The sequence below is a fragment of the Dama dama genome, chromosome 14 (assembly GCF_033118175.1).
Source record: "Dama dama isolate Ldn47 chromosome 14, ASM3311817v1, whole genome shotgun sequence".
Taxonomy (NCBI): domain Eukaryota; kingdom Metazoa; phylum Chordata; class Mammalia; order Artiodactyla; family Cervidae; genus Dama; species Dama dama.
In genome coordinates, this window is record NC_083694.1 from 37,355,273 (window position 1) to 37,381,139 (window position 25,867).

The 25,867-nt window shown below is 42.7% G+C and overlaps 2 protein-coding genes across 2 annotated transcripts in view; one reads left to right on the plus strand and one right to left on the minus strand.

The window, feature by feature from the left end:
* FASLG (Fas ligand) overlaps positions 1–25,867 on the plus strand; it is a 66,148-nt gene that overhangs the window by 1,884 nt on the left and 38,397 nt on the right. The window lies entirely within an intron of this gene.
* Positions 18,183–19,844, minus strand: LOC133069155 (phosphoglycerate mutase 1-like). The gene has a single exon (XM_061160346.1). The coding sequence runs from the start codon at positions 19,604–19,606 to the stop codon at positions 19,070–19,072; it is 537 nt and encodes a 178-aa protein (XP_061016329.1). The 5' UTR covers positions 19,607–19,844; the 3' UTR covers positions 18,183–19,069.

Sequence of the window (25,867 nt, forward strand, 5' to 3'; positions counted from 1 at the left end):
ACTTCTTACTGGAAAATTCAGGCTTAAACTGAAGAAAGTAGGGGAAACCACTGGACCATTCCAAGGATGACCTAAATCAAATCCCTTATTACACAGTGGGGGTGGTGAATAGAGTGCCTAAAGAACTATGAATGGAGGTTTGTAACTTATAGGAGGTGGTGACCAAAACCATCCCAAAGAAAAAGAAATGCAAGAAGGCAAAGTGTTTGTCTGAGGAGGCTTTACAAATAGCTGAGAAAAGAAGTGAAAGGCAAGGGTGAAGGGGAAAGATATACCCACTTGAATGCAAAGTCCCAGGGAATAGCAAGGAGAGATAAGAAAGCCTTTCTAAGTGAACAATGTAAAGAAATAGAGGAAAATAGAACAGGAAAGACCAGAGATCTCTTCAAGAAAATTGGAGATGTCAAAGGAACATTTCATGCAAGGATGTATGCAATAAAGGACAGAAACAGTAAGGGCCTCACAGAAGCAGAAGAGATTAAGAAGTAGCAGCAAGAATACACAGCTACAAAAAAACAATGACCCAGATAACCATGATGGTCTGGTCGCTCACCTAGAGTCAGACATCCTGGAGTGTGAAGTCAAGTGGGCCTTAGGAAGCATTACTATGAACAAAGCTAATGGAGGTGATTCAATTCCATCTGAGTTATTTAAAATCCTAAAGGATGATGCTGGTAAAGTGCTGCACTCTTACCTGTCAGCAAATTTGGAAAACAGCAGTGACCACAGGACTGAAAAAGGTCAGTTTTCATTCCAATCCCAAAGAAGGGCAATGCCAAAGAATGTTCAAACTACCATAAAATTACTCTCATTTCTCATACTAGCACAGTAATGCTCTAAATCCTTCAAGCTAGGCTTCAAAAATACATGAACTGATAACTTCCAGATAGATGTACAAATTGGGTTTAGAAAATGCAGAGGAACCAGAGATCAAAGTGTCAACATTCGTTGGATCATAGAGAAAGCAAAGGAATTTCAGAAAAACATATATTGCTTCATTGACTACTCTAAAGCCTTTGACTGTGTGGATCACAACAAAATGTGGAAAACTCTTCAAGAGATGGGAATACCAGACCACCTTACCTGTCTCCTGAGAAACCTGTATGCAGATCAAGAAGCAACAGTTAGAATCAGACATGGAACAACAGACTAGTTCAAACTTGGGAAAAGAGTACATCAAGGCTGTGTATCATCACCCTGTTTATTTAACTTATATGCAGAGTACGTCATGTGAAATGCTGGGCTAGAGGAATCCACGTTGGAATCAGGATTGCCAGGAGAAATATCAACAACCTCAGATATGCAGATAATACCACCCTTACGACAGAAAGCAAAGAGAAACTAAAGAGTACTGTGATGAGGGTGAAAGAGGAGAGTGAAAATGTTGGCTTAAAACTCAACATTCTAAAAACTAAGATAACGGCATCTGGTCCCATCCCTTCATGGCAAATAGAAGAGGGGAAAGTGGAAACAGTGACAGATATTATTTTCTTAAGGACTCCAAAATCACTGTGGATGGTGACTGCAGCCATGAAATCAAAAGACGCTTCTTGGAAGGAAAGCTATGACCAACTTAGACAGCATATTAAAAAGCTGAGACATCACTTTGCTCAACAAAGGTCTGTCTAGTCAAAGCTATGATTTTTCCAGTAGTCATGTATGGATGTGAGAATTGGACCAAAAAGAAGGCTAAGCACCAAAGAGATGATGCTTTAAAATTGTGGTGTGGGGGAAGACTCTTGAGAGTCACTTGGACTGCAAGAAGATCAAACCAGTCAATCCTAAAGGAAATCAACCCTGAAAATTCATTGGAAGGACTGATGCTGAAGTTGAAGCTCCGATACTTAGGCCACCTGATGTGAAGAGCCAGCTTATTAGAAAAGATCCTGATGCTGGAAAAGATAGGGCAGGAGGAGAAGGGGACAATAGAGGATGAGATGATTGGATAGTATCACTGACTCAATGGACGAGTTTGAGCAAACTCCAAGAGATAGTGCAGGACAGGAAAGCCTGGAGTGCTGTAGTCCATGAGGTCGCAAAGAATCAGACATGACTTGAGTGACTGAACAACTATATATGTATGTATATGTGTATATACATACATATATATATAATAAAATACTATTTAGCCTTAAAAGAGAATGAAGTAATGCCTTTTGCAGCAACATGGATGGACCTGGAGATTATCTGACTAAGTGAAGAAAGTCAAACAGAGAAAGACAAACTGTGTGATACCACTTACATGTGAAATGTGAAAAATTGTATGAGTAAACCGTAGAAAACATAAGTAGAATCATGATGTAGAAAACCAGCTTATGGCTTCCAAAGGGGAAGTAGAGAGGGATAAACCGTGAATCTGGGATTAAGAAATGCACACTACTATACATAAAATAGATAAACAAGGACCTACTGTATAGCACAGGGAGTTATATTCACTATTTCATAATATGAGAAGAGTATGAAAAAGAAATATATGTTTAACTGGACTATACACCTGAAACTAATACAACACGGCAAACCAATTCTACTTCAGTAAAAAGAAAAAGGGATGAGTTTTTCTTTCAAGAGATATTTTATTCAATGAGGTAAAATATTTTGTGATCATTATGTATTCGGGATGGACCACCACAACCCTTAACCTTGAGGGGTAAGGAAGTTTGCACAATCCAATTCTAAGAACCAGGCAACACTCAGTAGAAATGAACAGTATTTTATCACTGGTCACGAAAGGTCTGCTCTCCCCAGGAGCAGGCAATCAGAATTCTTATCTATTATGGTTTATGGAACTTTAAAGAGTAAGTATAAAAATGACTCAAAATCCCCACATGAAAAAGAATATTGATTTGAGGGAGTGTGAAATGTTAATGTGTCTCACATCAAAGAGGCTCAGCTTAAATATAACAACTAGTAACACAGCAGAGAACGGAAATTGTGGCTCTTCTTTTCTCCCCCAAGAGTCTCTGATCTCCCCCTACAGCCCCAGAGCACCCTTCACATGAATCGCACAAGGCCTACTAGGGTTTTGAGCTGCTTGTTTCTATGAATTCCAGAGTGACCCAAGTTTATCCACTCAGAAATACCTTAAATATTTATCACAGGGCCATATTGCCTATCCCAGGCTAACTCTGGCCATTGTTTGCCTAATTAGGTGTGCGCCGTTGCTCAGTCATGTCTGACTCTTTGCGACCCCATGGACTGTAGCCCACCATGCTGTTCTGTCCATGGAATTTACAGGCACAAACACTGGAGTGGGTTGCCATTTCCTCCTCCAGGGGACCCAGGGTTTGAACTAGCATCTCTTGCGTCTCCTGCATTGACAGGCGGGTTCTTTACCACTAGTGCCATCTGGAAATCCCTGGCCATTGTTTGCCTAATTATAGTTAGAGCAAATAAAGAACCGTAGGCATTTTAGAGTGTTGTGTTTTTTTTTTTAACTATAGTATGGATCAGTTTAGAGCTATATCTCTTGACAGCTTCTCCCATGACTCAGTGATAAAGAACACTTTGCAATGCAGGAGACGTGGGTTTGGTCCCTGGGTCAGGAAGATCCCCTGAAGGAGGAAATGGCAAACCACTCCAGTATTCTTGCCTGGAAATCCTATGGACAGAGGAGCCTGGCAGACTACAGTCCATGGGATTGCGAAAGAGTCAGACTCTGCTACACACACACACATACACACTGACAGCTGTTTGATTGTAAAAAGAGGTAATCTTCTTTGCATGTTATCAGGAGTGAGAGTCTGAACTGTAAACTTATTGAGAGACTATTGTTTACAATAAAGAAATGATCAGTTCATCTATTTTTGAAAAGTGGCTGTGGATCTGTATTTCTATTCTGTAATATTCATGAAAGAGGAGTCACATAACAGAAAGACAATTAAATGAAATTTAAGGAAATGATTTGCCCTCAAGATTGCCATTGGGGAACATTAATTACTAATAAATTTCAACTTCCTATAAGAAGAATTACAGATGCAAACTTCCACTGGTAGTTAGATGAACTTACTTCCCCCTCATCACAAGTTTTATAGGTGTAGGACTTTTTCTGTGGAATCAAGTAGCTTAACTGATTTATTACCTTTGGTTCAAAAAGGATCCAACAGATGACCCTTTATTGCCCGACCCATTTCAAAGCTTTTCCCTATTCAAAACTTTTCCTGAGTAACAGCACCCAGTACTTTGTTTTTATTTTTTAAATTTGAATAAACTTTTAATTTAATGAAATATATATCCAAAATATTAACATTTCAGCATGCCACCCAGTACTTGAAAACCCTCATAGATCAAGAATACATTCTCCTAATGTAAGGAGCACTTTAGAAGGGCCAAGGAGACCCAGTCCAGGTGCTGCTGGGCTATGTCAAGTCTTGTCTCATTTTCTTTCATGGCATAGCCTCAGAAGAAGAGAAAGTCAGGTCTACCTGATCTCCTGCCTTAGTCTGGGCCTGCTCCTGTCTCTCTTGAGCACAGCTTGGACAAGTCCATGTGGACATCCACATATTTGCCTGTGCACATACATGTGACTTCCATGAAACAAACCTCATAACTTTCAGATGAAGACTGTGTACATACTCATTTGGAAAAAGATGTTCTAACAATGTTCATCCTTTCACATATCCCTGTACTATTTTATCATTATAGTATAATGATAAAAATTTTCTTAGATATCTGTCTCCTCTCCCTCTCTAGAACTGTAAGGTTTCTGAGATTAAATACTTAAAAGGATATGCCTTGTTCAGTTATGTCTTAACTCATGTTCAGTTCATTTCAGTCGCTCAGTCGTGTCTGACTCTTTGCGACCCCATGAACCACAGCACGCCAGGCCTCCCTGCCCATCACCAACTCCCGGAGTCCACCCAAACCCATGTCCATTGTGTTGGTGATGCCATCCAACCATCTCATCCTCTGTCATCCCCTTCTCCTCCTGCCCTCAATCTTTCCCAGCATCAGGGTCTTTTCCAATGAGTCAGCTCTCCGCTTCAGGTGGCCAAAGTATTGGAGTTTCAGCTTCAACATCAGTCCGTCCAATGAACACCCAGGACTGATCTCCTTTAGGATGGACTGGTTGGATCTCCCTGCAGTTCAAGGGACTCTCAAGAGTCTTCTCCAATACCACAGTTCAAAAGTATCAATTCTTCGGTGCTCAGCTTTCTTTGTAGTCCAACTCTCACATCCATATATGACCACTGGAAAAACCATAGCCTTGACTAGATGGACTTTTGTTGGCAGAGTAATGTTTCTGCTTTTTAATATGCTGTCTAGGTTGGTCATAACTTTCCTTCCAAGGAGCAAGCATCTTTTAATGTCATGGCTGCAATCACCATCTGCAGTGATTTTGGATCCCAGAAAAATTAAGTCAGCCACTGTTTCCATTGTTTCCCCATCTATTTGCCATGAAGTGATGGGACCAGATGCCCTGATCTTAGTTTTCTGAATGTTGAGCTTTAAGCCAACTTTTTCACTCTCCTCTTTCACTTTCATCAAGAGGCTCTTTAGTTCTTCTTCACTTTCTGCCATAAGGGTGGTGTCATCTGCATATCTGAGGTTATTGATATTTCTCCAGTTAAATTCTGTCTAAAACATCATTTGGGTTACTTTGCCATTATGATGCTTCCCCAAGAAAAAATGCAGAGGCCTCAGGCAGGGCTGTTTTAAGACAGTCTCTAAACTTAGGAACCTCATTCTAGTGAGCAGGGGTTGACAAGAGAAATGCAAAAAACAGCCATTAATATAATATCATGTTTAAGTGCTCTGGTAGTGATATGATGAAAAATTGTAGGAACACAGAGGGTGTACCCCTGCCTGGGCAGAGCAGATTTCAGAGAGAAATTGAATGAATAGGGTTTTCCCAGACAATGGAAGCAGTGGTGGTGGACATTGTTGGGCAAGGGTTGGAATTGGGACTACCCTGAATGGCATTTTACCCACAAAAAGGCCCCAAAAGCTCAGAGGCATAAAGCACAATGAGCTTCATGACCATAGCTGGTCACTAACCAGATGGACTTCAGTTTCTCTCCCAGGGCAAAGATCATCAGATCTTACCTCTCCTCTTGGCTTTCTCTTATTATATGAAGATGCCATTATTGAAACACAACGTGAGTTTTTCTGCTTATGGAGATTAATTAGTAGGTGTGGGGCCTCCAAATATTATCTCTTCTCTGTTGTTACCAAACCAAACTTGGGTCCGCTTGCCCGTGAGAGTAAAGCCAGTCTCCAGACACCAGGTTGTGGTCAAAGAAGGGGCAGCATTGGTTGCAGGGTGCCGAGTAGGGAGTTCGGGACAGCTAGTGCTCAAAACATGTTTGGTGGCTCAGACAGTAAAGAATCTGCCTGCAGTGCATTAGACCTGGGTTCGATCCCTGGTTTGGGAAGATTCCCTGGAGACAAGAATGGCAACCCACTCCAGTATTCTTGCCTGGAGAATCCCATGAGCCAAGGAGCCTGGCAGGGTGCAGTCCATGGGGTAGTAAGAGTCGGACACAGCTGAGCAACTTTCATTTCACTTCAGTGCTCAAAAAGCTTGAACTCCCCAGTGGATTTCAGCAAGGCATTTTGCATCTCAAGGCATGGGATCAGCTCATGGACAATTCTCTGATTGGTTGATGGTGAGGTAATAGGGTGGAGTTATAGGGTTAACATTGTTAATCCTCAGGCTCCAGTAGGTTGGAGCCTCTGTGCTCGTATTAAGGAATTTCTTCCGTTTGGTGGTAGATTTTCCCTGGGTTGGAAAAATCCCCTGAAGAAGGGAATGCAACCCACTCCAATATTCTTGCCAGAAGAATTCCATGACAGGGGAGCCCAATGGGCTATGGTCTGTGGGGTCACAAAGAGTCAGACACAACTGAGCAGCTAACACTTTCACTTTCACTTTAGCATCTGTAAAACAACTCCGGAAATGTGCATCAGATACTGTTATCTAGGTACTTCCGAGAGGAGCTAAAGCAGAGGACATGGGATCCCCCATAGGGTCCCCCTCAGTTACATTGAGACTGGAGGCTTATGTTTGAGATAATGGCCAACTGGGATTAAGAAAGTAGCTTTTGCCGTGAATATGGATCCTTACAGGTCCTTTCTATGATGGGTTAACCAGTTGAATTAATCTGTGACACTTTAGGAATTTTTAATCCCTTTCAGGCAAGGGGTGGGGAAAAGTGCCACTTCCTCATTTTCTTCATTGCCTTTTTCCATGAAGGACATAGAAAAAAATTCCAAAGACAAATAAGCTTGAGGCTGGTTCACTGGGATGACCCAGAGGGATGGGATGGGGAGGGAGGTGGGAGAGGGGGTTCAGGATGGGGAACACATGTAATCCATGGCTGATTCATGTCAATGTATGGCAAAAACCACTACAATATTGTAAAGTAATTAGCCTCCAAGTAATAAAAATAAATGAAAAAAAAGACAAATAAGAGAAAAATCTAAATTTTTAAATTGGCATGTGCTGTGCTCAGTTGTGTCTGACTCTTTGCAACCTGTGGACTGTAGCCCTCCAGGCTCTGCTGTCCATGGGATTTCCCAGGCAAGAATACTGGAGTGGGTTGCTATTTCCTTCTCCAGGGGATCTTTCCGACCCAGGGATGGAACCCGTGTCTCTTGCGTCTCCTGCTTTGCAGGCAGATTCTTTACCACTGGGCTACCAGGGAAGCCTCAGTAATTGGCCTGGGAAAAACTAAAGACACAAATGACCAGGAAGATTGAGTTCAGAAGTCCGGATCAAAACCAAGATAAATCTTGACACGTATTTTATTTCAGGAAAATTTCCCTCTTCCATATTAACTCTCCCTTATGGAAGAATTAACTTCACATCAAAGAGGTGACCCACCTGGAGGAAGGATTTTCCTTGAGTAACTCAAAGACTGAGGATACATGTGGGAGACACTTCTAATTATTCAAAAATGTTTCCAGGTGTGTGCCTTACAGTAGGGAGGAGTGTGGTGTAGAGTGTGAATCTCTCTGCCTAGGGATATGTTGGGTTTCCCTGGACACCCAACCTTTGAGAAGCAAGGGTCTGGGATGGAAATTCATCTGAGCTTGGAGAAGGTGCCTGAGGAACCTGAAAGTCCCTGCAGAATTTCAAGTTAATTCTTATTTGTCTTTTGCTTTTATCAGTTTCTCAAAGGACTCTTTCACTCTCAACTAGGTTTAAAATCCCAAGTTTGATAAAATGTATTTTAAGTCCTTCCTGCCCCTCCCCTTCCCCCCTTTTAGGGTCAGGGTCAGCGGTGGGAACAAATCTGGTGAAGTTTCTTTCTTTTTTTTTTTTTTTATTAAGAAAGTGATTTCCTTTTTTTAAAAAAACATATTTTTAAAAATTTATTTGGCTGTGCCAGGTCTTTGTTGCGGCACACAGGATCTTCATTTCAGGATATGACGACTGAGCCGGCAGAAAAACTGCATCTTGTCTCAGCCTGGAGAAGTAAGAAAAGACATTCTTACACAAAGTAGGGGATGGGGGCTGGTTGCCAGAAAGACAACCCCCAATTTCTGGGGAGGGTAGAGGGGCTGGAGATTGAATTAGTCACCAGTGGTCAATGCTTTACCCGATCACACCTACATAATCAAACCTCCATTAAAAACCCCTAATCAATGGCATTTGGAGAGTCTGAGGTTGGTAAGCACAGGTGTGCTAGGAGGGTTGCGTGACCTGAAACAGCATGGAAGCTCGAACCCTGTTTTATAGCCAGTCAGTCAGAAGTATGGGAGGCCCAGGACTTTCGACTGGCACCTGAAGTGGGACACAGTCTGTGAGATTGAGCCCTTAAATGCTGAGGCACTCTGGGAAGTTAGTGTCAGAACTGCATTGAGTTGTTGAATACACAGTTGGTGTCTGGAGAATCAGAGAACTGGTTGTTGGTGGTGGAAAATACTCCTGAGTGAGACTTTCATCATAGTGAGTCTCAAAGCACATTCCCATGGGACAGTGGTGTTTGTGGAGCTGACTGAGGTTTTCTGTGGTGATTGATACTTGAATAATGATAGTTTTTAAAATTTGCTGGGAAAAAAGTGTAGAGGTTCTCAAATTGTGCTTCATGAAAACAAAATTCAGAGATCCACTTAACACCCAGAGAGGCACATTCAGTGCCTGACCTGATGTGAAATAACATCTGACTTGGTATCAGAGAACTTTGTTCAGCAGCAGGGAGTCCAGGTATTCTGTCTCTAAGACTAGTATGAAAAAGCAAGTAGAATTTGGTTCTGATTTTGATTCGGCTATTTATAAACATTTTCACCATGTGCAAATGTTTGACCATTTCTAAGTCTCAGTTTTCCTTTCTTTTACCTAGTTTTTCTTTTCTTTCTCTCTCTCTCTCTTCCTTTCCTCCTTTCATATTTTCTTTCTTTTCCCCTCTGTCCCTCCCTCCCTTCCATCAATTATTACCTACTATCATCTATCATTTCCATCTATCCATCTGTGGTAGACAAACCACTCATCAGTACCTATTTTCTTTTACTTCTAGGCATTTAGAACATATACACACACACCCTCCCTCCCTCTTCCCCTCCTTCCCTCCCTCACTGAGGAGAAGTGATGATTTGTGTTCTTTTCAGCAGAAACACTGAAGAGCTGGTGGCAGTGTTCCATCTTTCCTTCTCCCTGCTGACAGTGTAAATGTGATGCCTCAGCTGACTAGGGTCCCTGAATGAAGACACAGTGGAGCCCAGCCATTGTGGACTTTCTGTGCATGAGAAATACGCTGTTGTGTTAGTACAGTGAGACTTGGGGGTTATTTGTTGCTTAACCCACCTTCACATGACTAATGCATCATCTTGCCTTGTTCCAAAAAGAAGTTAAAGTAGCTTAAAAGAGAAATAGAGCACAATAGGATAAAAAAGTAACTGAGTAAATTAAGGATAATATATAATAGCATTTACCTCACAGAATTATTGGGAGAAGACATAAATATTTATCAGTTGTGATTGACAGTAGATGTAAAATATGAGACTTCATTTCATTTTTATGTTTGGATCTTTCTTTTTTTTCAAGATTTACAACAATCTTTAATGATAAAAGAAAGAAAAGGGAAATTCCAAAGCTCTTATTCTTACTTTAAAAAGAACTTCCCAAGTATTATACTTTTCAGAAAACAGATAACAATTCAAATATTATTACAAGGACAATGAATTATGAAATGAATCAGTCAGAAATGGAGAATGTTAGAACTTAACAGGTTACATTCACAGGACAAAGTGGGTCCTTCCTTCTATATGATGGTCCCTCCCCATCCCAGAGACCTCTTTCACTTTCTGCTATGCTCAGGGAGCCCTTCCTTGGAAGGAAGCCCTTCCTTGGAAGGAAGCCCTTCCTGTCCTCAGGGACCCACTTACTTTACAGTTACAACCCAATTTCTTCCACCCCACCCACATTATCACCCTAGTTTACTTAGTTTTTCCATTGTACTTATCAATATATGCCATATTACATCTTTTTAAAATTTATTTGATATCTTCTCCAACCCTGGAATGGAAGCTCCATGAGGACAGAGGCCTTTATCTATTTTTGTTTACTGCCGTATCCTCAGCACCTGACGTTTAGTGTCAGCGCTCAATAAAGTTTTTTGATTAAGTTATTGACTTGATAGGAGTTTCCAGAATCCTTAGTGCAGACACCAAAATGAATAAAATAGCCAGTTGCCTGGCACTCTAGAGTTTGTGTGACCAAGTCATATGCACCACACAGAAATGTCTTCTTCATGTAGACCCTCCTTGACCTTGATCTGTTAATCCATACCTTCCCTGTCTCCTCCCTTTCCTGTGTTCTGGTTGTGAAAGATGCTACCCACTAGACAGACTTTAACAAAAATAATAATGAAAAGTAAAATTAAATAATGGTTAACATTTATTGAGCACTTATGATGTGCTTGCTTCAAGGCTAAGTAATCCCATTCATAGTTTAATTTGAATTTCAAACACTCTAAAGTTAGTACTATTATTGATATTTTCCTTATTTTAAGGATGAAGAAACTGAGTCTTAAAGATGACAAATAATATCCTTAAGGCCACATTCTGAATAAGTGGCAACGTGTGTGTTTCAGTTACCTTTGCTCTGTAACAAGTCACCAAAACACAGTGGCTTAAAACAATTTACTAATATTTATCATGGTTCTGTGGGTTGAAAGGGTTCAACTGGCTGGTCCTTGCTTGGAGTCCCTCATATGATGGACCTCTTTGTATGTAGTTAGATGGGTTCTGAGCATCAAGATGGCTTTCACATGTCTGGCATCTCAGTTGGGACACTTGGGGACTCTGTCTACATGGCGTCTCCCCATTGTTAGCTTGGGCTTCCTCCCAGCATGGAGGCCTCATGGTAGTCCAACTTCTTGTGTGATGATTAGCTTCTTATGAATTGTCCTTAGGAGTCACACAGTGTCACTTCTGTGTCATTCTATTTGTTGCATCGTAATAACTCAGTTTCACTGTGGAAGGTCATAAATACCAGTATTTATGGGTGTGGGTCATTGGGAGATTATTTCGGAGAATTGCTGTCACGTTGGGATCTTTAAACCAGACATTCTGAACTCAGGTTAAGAGGTTGCAAACCCATTTATCAAGATGGAATAGCAATTGACATGTGAAGAAGGAAGCCGCCTTGCTTGTCTTGCTAGGACAATTGAGATTGGAAAAGATCCTGGTGAACTCAAGGGGCAGTCTTATTAAAAACCACTAGCTATCTTTACGGTTACCATCAGCTGAATTGCCTGGCAGAACTACAGGATCCGTATTAATGCATCCTCTGATTATTAAAGGGAATCTTGAAACCTAGTTTGTTTGCTTTTATAAAATACCCTAATTTAGATTTTTTTTCCCACCTAGGCTATTACAGAGTATTGAGTAGGTCCTTGTGCTATATAGTAGGTCCTTATTAGTTATCTATTTTATATATAGTAGTGTATATATGTCCAAGAGTGGGTATATGTTTACGTATAATTGAGTCAGGTTGCTATACACCTGAAACTAATACAACATTGTAAATCAACTACACTTGAATAAAAAATTTAAAAATACCCTAATATAAAAAGCACAGCATAGGTCAAGCAAAGCCCTCCCATGTTTGGCCCATGGGCTGCCAGTTTTTAAAAAATTTTTATTTTATATTGGAGTATAGTTGACTAACAATATGTGTTAGTTTCAGATGTACAGCAAAATGATTCAGTTATACACATATCTATTCTTTTTCAAATTCTTTTCCCATTTATGTTGTTACAGAATGTTGAACAGGGTTCCCTATGCTATGCAGTAGGTCCTTATTTATTTTAAATATACAGTTCAGTTCAGTTCAGTTCATTCGCTCAGTCGTGTCCAACTCTTTGCGACCCCATGAATTGCAGCACGCCAGGCCTCCCTATCCATCACCAACTCCTGGAGTTTACTCAAACCCATGTCCCATCGAGTCAGTGATGCCATCCAGCCATCTCATCCTCTGTCGTCCCCTTCTCCTCCTGCCCTCAATCCCTCCCAGCATAGGGTCTTTTCCAAAGAGTCAACTCTTTGCATGAGGTGGCCAAAGTACTGGAGTTTCAGCTTCAGCATCAGTCCTTCCAGTGAACACCCAGGACTGATCTCCTTTAGGATGGACTGGTTGGATCTCCTTGCAGTCCAAGGGACTCTCAAGAGTCTTCTCCAGCACCATAGTTCAAAAGCATCAATTTTTCGGCACTCAGCTTTCTTCACAGTCCAACTCTCACATCCATACATGACCACTGGAAAATAGTAGTGTGTATATGTGGAGGAGGAAATGGCAACCCACTCCAGTATTCTTGCCTGGAGAATCCCAGGGATGGGAGCCTGGTGGGCTGCCGTCTATGGGGTTGCACAGAGTCGGACGTGACTGATGTGACTTAGCAGCAGCAGCAGCAGTGTGTATATGACAATCCCACATTCTGCATTTATCCCTCCCCCACCTTTCCCCTTTGATAACCATAAGTTTGTTTCTTAAGACGTTCATTTGTATCAGTTTTTTAGATTCTGCATATGAGTGGTATTATATGAATTTGTCTTTCTTTATCTTATTTCACTTAGTTTGATAATCTCAAGGTCCATCCATGTTGCTGCAAATGACTTTATTTCATTATTTTTAATGGCTGAGTAGTATTTCATTTGTGTGTGTACACATCTTCTTTATTCATTAATCTGCCAATGGACATTTATGTTGCTGCCATGTCTTGGTTACTGTAAACAGCACTTCAGTGAACATTAGGGTGCATGTATCCTTTTAAATTGTGGTTTTCTCTGGATATGTGCTCAAGGATGGGATTGTTGAATCATATGGTAGCTTTGGTGAGCTTCCCAGATGGCGCTAGTGGTAAAGAAGACACCTGCCAATGTAGGAGACATAAGAGATGCGGGTTCTATCCCTGGGACTGGAAGATCCCCTGGAGGAGTGTGGAAGAATATACTTTTTAGTCTTCATATTAGCTCTGTTATCTTGTTCAGTTCAGTTCAGACACTCAGTCCTGTCCAACTCTTTGCGACCCCATGGACTGCAGCACACCAGGCTTCCCTGTCCATTGCCAACTCCAGGAACTTGCTCAAACTCATGTCCATTGAGTCAGTGATGCCATCCAATCATCTCATCCTCTGTCATCCCCTTCTCCTCCTGCTTTCAATCTTTCCCAGCATCAGGGTCTTTTCCAATGAATCTGTTCTTTGCATCAGATGGCCAAAGCTTTGGAGCTTGAGCTTCAGCATCAGCCTTTCCAATGAATATTCAGAACTGATTTCCTTTAGGATTGACTGGTTGGATCTCCTTGCAGTCCAAGGGACGCTCAAGAGTCTTCTCCAACACCACAGTTCAAAAGCATCAATTCTTCAGTGCTCAGCTTTATGGTCCAACTCTTACATCCATACATGACTACTGGAAAAACCATAGCTTTGACTAGATGGACCTTTGCTGACAAAGTAATGTCTCTGCTTTTTAATATGCTGTCTAGTTTGGACATAACTTTTCTTCCATGGAGCAAGCATCTTTTAATTTCATGGCTGCAGTCACCATCTAGAGTGATTTTGGAGCCCAAGAAAATAAAGTCTGTCACTATTTCCATTGTTTCCCCATCTATTTGCCATGAAGTGATGGGACTGGATGCCATGCTCTTCGTTTTTTGAATGTTGAGTTTTAAGTCAACTTTTTCCCTCTCCTCTTTCACCTTCATCAGGAGGCTCTTTAGTTCCTCTTCACTTTCTGTCATAAGAATGGTGTCATCTGTACATCTGAGGTTATTGATATTTCTCCCGGCAATCTTGATTCCAGCTTGTGCTTCATCCAGCCCAGCATTTTCCTTGATGTACTCTGCATATAAGTTAAATAAGCAGGGTTACAATATACATCCTTGAAGTACTCCTTTCCCAATTTTGAACCAGCCCATTGTTCCATGTCCTATTCTAACGATTGCTTCTTGACCTGCATACAGATTTCTCAGCAGGCAGGTAAGGTGGTCTGATACACCCATCTCATGACGAATTTTCCTCAGATTGTTGTGATCCACACAGGTAAAGGCTTTGGCATAGTCAATAAAGCAGAAGTATATGTTTTTCTGGAATTGTCTTGCTTTCCTATGATCCAGTGGATATTGGCAATTTGATCTCTGGTTCCTCTGCCTTTTCTAAATCCAGCTTGAACATCTGGAAATTCTCAGTTCGTCTACTGTTGCAATCTTGCTTAGAGAATTTTGAGCACTACTTTGCAAGCATTTGAGATGAGTGTAATTGTGTGGTAGTTTGAACATTCTTTGGCATTACCTTTCTTTGGAATGGGAATGAAAACGGACTTTTTCCAGTCCTGTGACCATTGCTGAGTTTTCCAAATTTGCTGGCATATTGAGTGCAGCACTTTCACAGCATCATAATTTAGGATTTGAAATAGCTCAGCTGGAATCCCATCACCTCCACTAGCTTTGTTTGTAGTGATACCTCCTAAGGCCCACTTGACTCTGCACTCCAGGATGTCTGACTCTAGGTGAGTGATCACACCATTGTGGTTATCTGGGTCATCATGATCTTTTTTGTACAGTTCTTCTGTGTATTCTTGTCACCTCTTCTTAATATCTTCTACTTTGGTTAAGTCCGTACTGTTTCTGTCCTTTATTGAGCCCGTCTTTGCATGAAATGTTCCCTTGGTATCTCTAATTTTTTTGAAGAGATCTCTAGTCTTTCCCATTCTATTGTCTTCCTCTATTTCTTTGCATTGATCACTGAGGAAGGCTTTCTTATCTCTCCTTGCTATTCTTTGGAACTGTGCATTTAGATGTGTGTATCTTTCCTTTTCTCCTTCGCCTTTTGCTTCTCTTCTTTTCTCAGCTATTTGTAAGGCCTCCTCAGACAACCATTTTGCCCTTTTGCATTTATTCTTCTTGGGGATGGTCTTGATCACTGCCTCCTGTACAATGTTATGAATGTCTGTTTTTCAGGTACTCTGTCTATCAAATCTAATCCCTTGAATCTATTTGTCACTTCCACCATATAATCGTAAGGGATTTGATTTAGGTCATACCTAAATGGTCTAGTGGTTTTCCTTACTTTCCTCAATTTATGTCTGAATTTTGCAATATGGAGATCATGATCTGAGCCACAGTCAGCTCCTGGTCTTGCTTTTGCTGACTGTATAGAGCATCTCCATCTTTTGCTGCAAAGAATGTAATCAAGCTGATTTCTGTATTGAGCATCTGGTGATGTCCATGTGTAGGGTCTTCTCTTATGTTGTTAGATGAGGGTGTTTGCTATGACCAGTACGTTCTCTTGGCAAAACTCTATTAGCCTTTGCCCTGCTTCATTCTGTACTCCAAGGTCAAATTTGCCAGTTACTCCAGGTGTTTCTTGACTTCCTACTTTTGCATTCCAGTCCCCTATAATGAAAAGGACATCTGTTTGGGTGTTAGTTCTAGAAGGTCTTGTAGGTCTTCATAGAATCATTCAACTTCAGCTTCTTCAGCATTACTGGTTGCGGCATAGATTTGGATTACTGTGATATTGAATGGTTTGCCTTAGAAACAAACTGAGATCATTCTGTCATTTTTGAGATTGCACCTATGTACTCCTTTTCGGACTCTTTTGTTGACTATGAGGGCTATTCCATTTATTCTAAGTGATTCTTGCCCACAGTAGTAGATATAATAGTCATCTGAATTAAATTTGCCCATTCCAGTCCATTTTAATTCACTGATTCCTAGAATGTCGATGTTCACTCTTGCCATCTCCTGTTTGACCGCTTCCAATTACCTTGATTCATGGACCTAACATTCCAGGTTCCTATGCAGTACTGTTATTTACAGCATTGGACTTTGCTTCTATCACCAGTCACATCTACAACTGGGTGCTGTTTTTGCTTCGGCTCCGATCTCTTCATTCTTTCTGGAGTTATTTCTCCACTTTTCTCCAGTAGCATATTGGGCACCTACCGTCTTAGGGAGTTCATCTTTCAGTGTGATATATTTTTGCCTTTTCATTCTGTTCATGGATTTCTCAAGGCAAGAATACTAAAGTGGTTTGCCATTCCCCTCTCCAGTGGATCATGTTTTGTCAGAACTCTCCACTGTGACCTATCTATCTTGGGTGGCCCTATACAGCATGGCTCAGTTTCATTGAGTTGGACAAGGCTGTGATCAGTTTGGTTGATTTTCTGTGATTGTAGCTTTCATGCTGTCTGCTCTCTGATAAGAGGCTTATGGACGCTTCCCGATATTGCTATCTTGTAGCTCTGCTCTTTCTTGTGTAGCCATTCTCATGCCTCTAAGACAAATATTTTGGCCGACATATCAGCCCACCTCAGATGTTGGTCTGCACACAGAACAACTCCTTATAATTCCCACATAATCCCTTGCTAGCTCAAGGAAGTAGTGTACACGTGCATTTCATTTCCCTCAGATATTTGCCTTTGTTCCTGATTTCTGGTCTTTGTGATACTCCACTGAGCTGTCAGATAAGCTTCTAATAAATATGCTTTCACAGTTTCCTCAGGGAATTACTCTTTCATGAGCTCTCCCTGCACTGTCTCTCATAATCCTGTGTGTTTGTGAGAATTATTTCAGTGCGACTCCAACAGAGGAGGGCATGGTAGCCCACTCTAGTACTCTTGCCTGGAGAATCTCACGGACAAAGGAGCCTGGTGGACTACATAGTCCATAGGGTCACAAAGAGTCGGACATGACTGTAGTGACTTAGCATGCAAACATGCATGGTAGCCCTATTTTTACCTCCATACTGTTCTTCATAGTGACTGCACTGATTTACACTCTCATTAATGGTGTAAAAGGGTTCCCTTTTCTCCATACCCTCTCCAGCATTTATTGTTTGTAGACTTTGATGATGGCCATTCTGACTGATGTGAGGTGATACCTCATTGTAGATTTGACTTGCATCTCTGATAATTAGAGATGTTGAATGTCTTTTCATGTACCTCTTGTCCATCTGTATGTCTTCTTTGGAGAAATGTCCATTTAGGTCTTCTGCCAATTTTTTGATTGAGTTGTTTGTGTTTTTGATATTCAGCTGTATGAGCAGTCTGTAAATTATGGGCAGCCAGTTTGTAAATGCTGCTCTAGGTCTCAAAGTTCATGTCCACACTCACTAGCGGAACACACAAGACCCTCACGGAGGCTCGGGCTACTCTGCCTGACTGTCTAGTTTCATTTCACACTCCTGCCAGCATTCATGTATTCAGCAAGTATTTATGATTCCTACATTCTAAGCATGTTCTAGATGCTGAGTGTATAGCAGAGAACAAAGTCCCTGCCATCAGTGGGCTTATGTTCTAGTTGAGGGAGACAGACAATACACAAGTGAAGGTAAAATAGGGCAGATGGCGCCAAGTACCATAGGGGAAATCACAGCAGGGGGAGCTCCTGCCTGGCAGCTTGCAGAACGCGCCTTGCTTTCCTCTTCTGCTCTGTGTCTGCTGGGAATGACTCTACCTTCCTTGGGGCTTAGCTGCTCGAGACCTAACGAGCATCACAACCTCTGAAATATTTTCTCTGACCCCTACCCTGCCCATGGAACATTGGTGATCCTCATCCTGGTTTCTGTGGCATCGGTCCCTGCTCTCACCACAAAGTTTAAGTATATAATTACTTTTCAGTATCTCTCACCAGATAGTGTGTAATCGTTTGAGGGCTTCTGTATTTCCTGAGTATTTTATTTTATTTATTTATTTTTTTTATTGCACATCACTCCTTTATTTTATACTGATCTGGAAAAAAGTTTTAGTACAGTTATGCTCAAATGAGTACTGGGCCCAAGTGCTGGGCCAAGCAACTGGAACATGATTCAGAAGTCAGGCACAGTGAGAGACACACTTGGACATGATCAAGAGGCATTCCGCTGCCATAAAACAGTAAGGCAGGGGAGGGATTCTAAAACACACAGCAGGATGAACTCCTACACCTTAGAAGTCAAGGAGCTTATCCCATGATGGTGTAAGGAATGACTTATTTGCTGATGACCACATGTGGGAATATTTCAACCGCCACTAAAAACCCCAAAAGGGGTTGTTGTTTTTTTTTTTTGTATTTATATATAATTTTTTGTTTTTGTTTTTTAAGTAAATGCAACACAAAAACATTCAGGATTGATCCAGCCTTTTAGAGTCAGGGAGGAATGTTTGATTCAATCACCATGCAGGTTACATTCATCTTCCACTGGAATGACTAGAGCCCTGAGTCACCTAACAGAATAGTGCCCAGCTGGCCTCTGGGGACACGAATAGGCTCTTACTCCTCCTCATTGGTCACACCTCAGCATGGTTTTCTCCCTGTCCCCTACTCAAGCAGCTCCTTAGTACTAAACCACCATCAAACCCCCCAGTGATGACCTCTCAATGCTTCTGGATAAGTCTTCCCTCAGCTTGGACTGAGGACCATGCCCCAGACGTGCCATTCTGACTAGACTGTATGAAGGGAGTGGGTGCAAGAGATAAAATGGCTAATGTGAGAATTGGGAGCCGCTGGTCCCCACCTGCAGCTACAACTTACAATGCCTACAGATGTCATCAGTGGGACATGTGCCGGGGAGAAGTGCAGAGGAATAGGGTGGGCCAGGGCAGGGGAGGAGGGTAATCCTTGGGAAAGTAATCTGCTACTTGCCCTCACTTCTTGGCCTTGCCCTGGGCAGCCACAGCCTCCATGGCTTTACGCACGGTCTCTTCATCCCCCAGGAACTGCATGGGCTTGATGGGCTTCAAGTTCTTGTCCAATTCATAGACCATGGGAATGCCAGTCGGCAGGTTCAGCTCCATGATAGCCTCTTCAGAGAGACCCTCCAGATGCTTGACGATGCCCCGAAGGCTGTTGCCATGGGCTGCAATTAGTACCCGTTTCCCCTCCTTGATCTGGGGGACAATTTCTTCATTCCAAAAGGGCAGAGCTCTGGCAATTGTGTCTTTCAGACTCTCACAGGAGGGCAGCTGGTCTTCAGTGAGGTCTGCGTACCTGCGATCCTTACTGATGTTGCTGTAGAAGGGATGGTCGGGCTCCATGGGCGGTGGCGGGACGTCATAAGAGCGCCTCCAGATCTTGACCTGCGCCTCACCATGTTTGGCAGCAGTTTCTGCCTTACTGAGGCCAGTCAGACCCCCGTAGTGTCGCTCGTTAAGGCGCCAAGTCCTCACCACTGGCAGCCACATTTGGTCAATGGCATCCAGCACTGTCCAGAGGGTCCGGATTGCTCTCTTCTGCACTGAGGTGAAGCAGATGTCAAACTCCTAGCCAGCATCTCTCAGCGCCTGCCCGCCTCGCTTCGCCTCCTCGTGCCCGGCTGGGCTCAGGTCCGCGTCGTACCAGCCGCTGAAACGGTTCTCCAGGTTCCATGCGCTCTCACCATGTCGGATCAGCACCAGCTTGCAGGCGGCCGTGGCTGCGGTTCGGGATGCGGCGCAGACTGGGGATCACCGAGATTCCGGAGTCTTTCCTGAGTATTTTATAAATATTTGACAATCAAAGGGACATCTTTGTGACGGTCTTTAGTAAGGGAGTTGCTGGGTGGGAGGAGAATCTTCCTGCTCTCTTTTCTTCATGCCATTTCCCAGTAAGAAAAGCATTTTTTTCTGCTGTCAAAACAGAATGGTGCATGTGGTTACCTAGAAAACCAAGTTAAAGGACACACATTGTTTGTGTCCTTTGGTTTAGGGGCAGCTTCTTAATGAGTGTAAAATCTGTCTTTATTATCAGTGAGTCAAAGGCAGCAAAGCTGACTTTACCTGGTTGTGAAACAGATACTAGTATACCCATCATGTTTGCACATTCACATATTGTATTTGTACATTCATATTTGCATATTCATACACATATCCACACATATAAGATGAAGAATGTATGTCCTGTGCCAACAGGCTGGGACTTCACCAAGTGTACTTACACTGTATGACTTAGGTAAACAGGATGTGTATTTGTGACTGACAAGCCTCAAACACTGAGGCGGCTCCTGGCACAGCTCCACCTCTGACCAGCGTGTCTGACTTGCTCTGCGCTGTGGTTGCATCTGGCTGCTGCCGCCTGAGTTTCCGTGGTTAAAGCCTCCTTTGTCTAAAATTCTGAGAACCCCAGTGCCGGTGCCTAGAGGCTGGCTCGGTTTTCTAGAAGACCCAGGGTTGGGGCTCCCTCTGCCCGTGTGCTGCCACCCCTGGAACAAGATGAGGGCTGATTTTCTGTTTCTTGAGCGGAGCACACACTTGTTCCACTGCACTCTGGAACACCTGAGATCTGGAGCCAGACCACAGAGGGCTGTGGGCAGGGCAGCCTCTGATGTGTCTCATCTCTGGAAACCCTGACTTTCAAGCTGTGTCAGAGCCACCCCAGAAGAAAGTGACCAGGCTTGAACCCCAGGTGATGGGAGGAGGAAAGAGTAGCCTTGGGCAACTGGGCAGCTGGCTGGGAAGCTTGTGCCCTGAAAGGGTGGTATCGGGGAAAGGCTCACCGATGGGCATTACTTGTGTGTGCCTTACCTTGGAAGAGGAGGGCTGGTCGTGGATGGGACAGTCGGAGTTGCAGCTGCCACTGACCTCACTGCTTGGGGAACAGGCAGAGCCAGGCTGGTAGGACTGCCCAGGGGTTCTGATCACACTGAGCAAGGGAGATTCAGGTCACAGATCATATCTGCAGTTTCTCTTCTCTTCAATTGTTTATTTGCTTCCTATGAGCTTTCAGTTGAATACACCCAAACTTTTTTTTTTTTTTTTAAAACATCAAGTTAAATGAGGGAAGATAATTCTTCAAGTCCCATGTCAGAGTAAACCTCCTCAATGAAGTATTTCCTCTGCTCCCAGCTCTGTCCATTCCTCCACCCTCAGTCCAAGTAGGATTTAACCTCCTTTTTAATACAACACTAATTTGAAGGTGTCTAGAATGTTTATCACACTTGTAATGCAGTTACTGTTACATGAGGACTTCTCTGCTTCAACACAGCTTTTCTGACCATGGGGAACCTGAGCTGGAGGACTGGCTTGCTCCATCTGCCTCCCTGAGGTGGGTGGTGAGGGTGCCGCACATAGGAGCTCAGTGATGAAGAGAAGAACCAAGGGGCTCCGAGACGTGCTCCTTTCCCTGGCCCACTGCTGGTAACCGACTACCAGCACTGGCCACATTCAGGGAAGGAGATGGCCAGGAGATCTTTTAAATACGTTTCAAATAAATGAGGTTGGTAGAACACATGTCATGACATGGCATGTGTCATGTATCTTTTTTTTTTTTTTACAATTTGACATTGTTTAATTATTAGGAATATTCAATAGAACGAATGCTATATGTGATATATAAGTATATACAAACACATTTGTACATACATGCACATTATATATATATATATATATTTTAAATTAGTATTTTATGAAATCATAACTACTAATAGATGACATCATGACATCACTGTGAAGTCTTTTGACTGCCCCCAACTTTTATAGCCATTTTATAATCTGAGAGCTACAAACAAGATCCCCACTGGTGGTTTACTGTGTAAATTCCCTGAGGATGGGTGTAGCTTGTGTTCCACTTTATGCCCACAGTGGTTTGTGGTGCCAGGTGCTCAGAGATATTGATGGAATGACTGATCGGCTCCGGGCTTTATGGTGGCACCTCAGTCTAATTTGTTTTTTCTTTCATTCAGATGGGGGGGGTGGTGAGGTGGGGTGGGATGGGGCTGATGATCATCAGGAAATCAATCAGGAGGGGCAATGAGAATTCAAGCCATCTGTCCAAAAAGTAGGATTGCAATCAGTCCTGAAGGTCTAATGTTGTGCTTTTGTCAAAGGACTAATGTCCACCCTGTTTGTTCTGGATAAACACAGGGAGGGACAGAAGTCATGGAAAAGGAAGGACCTTGAGATCGGGGATAGCTTTTATAAAAAAACAAGCAAAAAAACCTTGAGGTTTGAGCAATGGAGAAAATGTGGCTGATGATGAACCCTGATTCAGACTTCTTTAGGTGCCTCTAAAATACAAATTATGTTCTGGGGACCTGGAAAGCATTGTGGGAGTTAGAGGAGCTGAAACCTCATCAAAAGCACTTTCATGTTCTCACACTGAATTTCACTGGAAGGTTAGGTGGGTGGAGGTCTCTCTGTCAGCTCAGGATGAGCCCTGCTCTCCTGGTGAGCTCTGCTCTGCCACCCGGCAGCCCTAATTTTTTGGGTAATGTTGACCTTTCTTCTTCTCACGGACTGCCAAGACTTAGGCCAGTTGCCCCAAACATTGTCACTGCCCTTTCATTAAAGCTCTTACTCTCTTTAAGCAGTCACAGAGATTTGCACTTTCTCTTGTTTACTTGCTTCATATGAACGTTCAGTTGAATGGACCCAAACTTTTTCTAAGACATCAAATTAAATCAGTGGAGATAATTCTTCAAGTCCTATCCCAGAGTTAACCTCCTCAAGGAAATATTTCCTCTGCTCCCAATCCTGTCCATTCCTCCACCCTCGTTGTTATGGGTTTATTAGGTCTCTTTTGGTTTTAAGTGACAGAAACCCAACTCAAATAGGCTTAGACTTAGAAACAAAGAAAATTTTATGGCCCTTGCAGTTTATAAAATTTAGGGATAGATCTCCAAGAGTAAGGCCCCCTAGATTCAGATACTCTGGTAATATCCTCAGGTACTTACCTTTGCCCCTCTTTCAGTTTTGCTCTTAGACACTACCACATAGATGACTAGACAAGCAGGTCTAGGCCTCCTCTCTGTGTTACGGATAACCCCTGAAGAGCAAGAGTACTTCTTTCCTAATAGCTCCAGTGAGGTTCCAGAGCTGCTCAGTAATGGCCTAGCTTGGGGCACTTGGCCAGCTCTGACCCAGTCACTAAGGCCACTAAAACTCATGGTTTACTGACCAAGTCTGAGTCCTGAGTCCATCCCTGGAGCAGGATGGCATCTGGGTGGAAGCAGCTACAACTGAACAACAAAGACAGAGAGGGTGGAAAATTTCTCAAAGAAAATTGGATTGTCGTTACCAAAAACGGGGTGATGATTACAGGGTAAATTACATTACAGTGAACAAGCACAGACACTCTGTAATGATTTCTGCATCCTTCCTACATGCAAGAGTGTTCCTATAGAAACATGTCTTTCCATCTAAGCTTTCCATCTAATTCCTAAAATTGCATCTCCCATTCCTCAATACCCTCCTGGTTCCATTTAAGAGCTGGTATTTTTTTTTTTTTTTTAAAGAAAATTGGATATTTTCTTGTAGAGAGTGTTCATCAAGAGGGAAAATACCATTTCATTTTTTTTTTTCCAATCCAATGAAATAATCAAGAAGCACAATCTCTGCTCCTCAGTGAGGACAAACAAAGTTTCTAAGTTCTAAACAAAGTTTTGTTCCCAGATGATCTGGGAACAAAAGATCATCATAGATTTATCTGAATGGAACCAATATGTCATGTGGTTTGAGCCCCATCTCCAGGGTGATCAGGGTGTTTGGAGACTGTAGTCAGATGTACCTGGCCTTGATGAATGCTGAGAGACTGGAGGTTTTGGCCCTGACTCTGCCATACACAACCTGTGTGAGACTGAGTAATTCACTTCTTTCCTGGGCTTCAGTTTTCTCATCTATAAATGTTAAGTTTTGGACATTTTCTCTCTAGGGTACTCCACTTTATTTCTGAAGTATTTGATTTTTGGTAGACACTCAAAATCCATAATGCTCTTAATTATGGAGTAATTCACTTCTTTTCTGGATTTCAGTTCTCTTGTCTCTAATGTTAGGTTTTGGATGTTTTATCTCTATAGTGTACTGCACTTTCTAAAGTATTTGATTTTGGGCTGACATTCAAGTCTATAAGACTCTGGGTTAAACCTCCTCCATATTTGTATATGGCAAAACTTAGGCACTGCAGGATTAAATTTTAAAAACATCTTCCTGCTTGATTCAAGAAGAGGAGTGTTAGTTGACAATAATGCTCAACACTTCTTTCAGGACAAGAGATGTCACTAAGTCATGGACATCTTCAGATCCAATGTGGGCTAGACTTAGTTTCTGGGACATAGTCAAGCAACTATCAATTGTCCACTGACTTTGTGACGTGAAACTACCCACAAGAATGAGCAGATGCCCCCTGCGTGCCTAAACATGGAGGATATGAGACAGGGAGGGAGAGAGACGTTTGTGCATAGGAAACAGGAAATTGTGTCTATTTCATGTTTAATCATTCTGAGATATTTCATTAATGGAAATGAAATACTGCCAGCCATGATGCTCATTTCAGTTTGGAAAGGTCTTTTATCTCAGATTTCCAACTGGACAACTAAGAAGTTATACTGGATGATCACACTGTGTTGAAACCCAAGGCAGGTCCATGCCTGGTACAGACACATTGTAGATACAGAGTGAAAGAAAGAAAGAATGAACGGATGGCTGGATGCTAAGATGAATTTCAGTTCCAGCTCCGTGACCTTGAGCATGGGGATCTCTCTTCAGGAGGGAAGACAGCACATAAGTCCAGGAAGATGTGAAAAAAAAAAAAATGGAGAACACAGAAAATACGTATCTATAGACTGGAGAAAGGGGCTGTGGGACAGGAGAAGAGATGTTTGAACCGAGAGGTCATAATGCTTAGCTTCTGCCCCTGAGACCCATGAAAGGAAGTGTTTCCTGCCGTCCTCTGACCACTTCCTCAGTGTCCCTCCCACCACAGTCCCCCGACTCTTCAACTCTGTGGAGTTGGAGTTGAAACAATTGATTGAAGGAGTGTTGGGGAAATGAAACTGCTTCAGTGGCCACCATCACTGGGTCCTTGTCTGTGTCTTTATTCTCTGCCCAGCCCTCTCCAGGCCCTCCCTCTGTCCTGTGTGGTGATACGGGTTAACCTGAGCCCAGGGAGAGTGAGCAGGGCCATTGCAGGCTGTTAAACACACTCACATGTGCACACACACACACATCCTGACCTGTGTGTGAACCTGCATTCTGTGTCAGCTGTCAGAATGTAGGTTCACACGCTGCTTAGGGTGCAGATGTGAAAGCAGGCCTTGCCGTGCGGGAACAAGGGTGGTGCAGAGCTACGAGATAAAGGAAACCCCAGCACCTTTGCTCTCCCAGCTGGAATCCCTACCTTCAGAGGGCTGGAGCCCGAGGAGTTCCAGACCCAGGGCTGAGGTCTCCCTTTCTGTACAGTCAAATCACCTTGATATGTGAGTGATGTGACATGTGAAGATGAAGTGCATTGTAGGATCGGGGTTCTCACAAGTTAGGTATCTGCAGAGAGGAAGCTGATTCAGCCAGTTGGTCAGTCACCCTCCTGGGGATGCATTTAGGTATCTCAGTGTACATGAAAACCAGTTCTGTCAGGGGCAGGACAGACCTGCTGTGGACAGCAAGATGCAGAGGTTAACCTCTGTAGTGGTGATGGGGGTGGGTTTCTGGAGCTGGCAATAAAAAGACAGGCAGGCTGGCCTCTGCAGTGGTGAA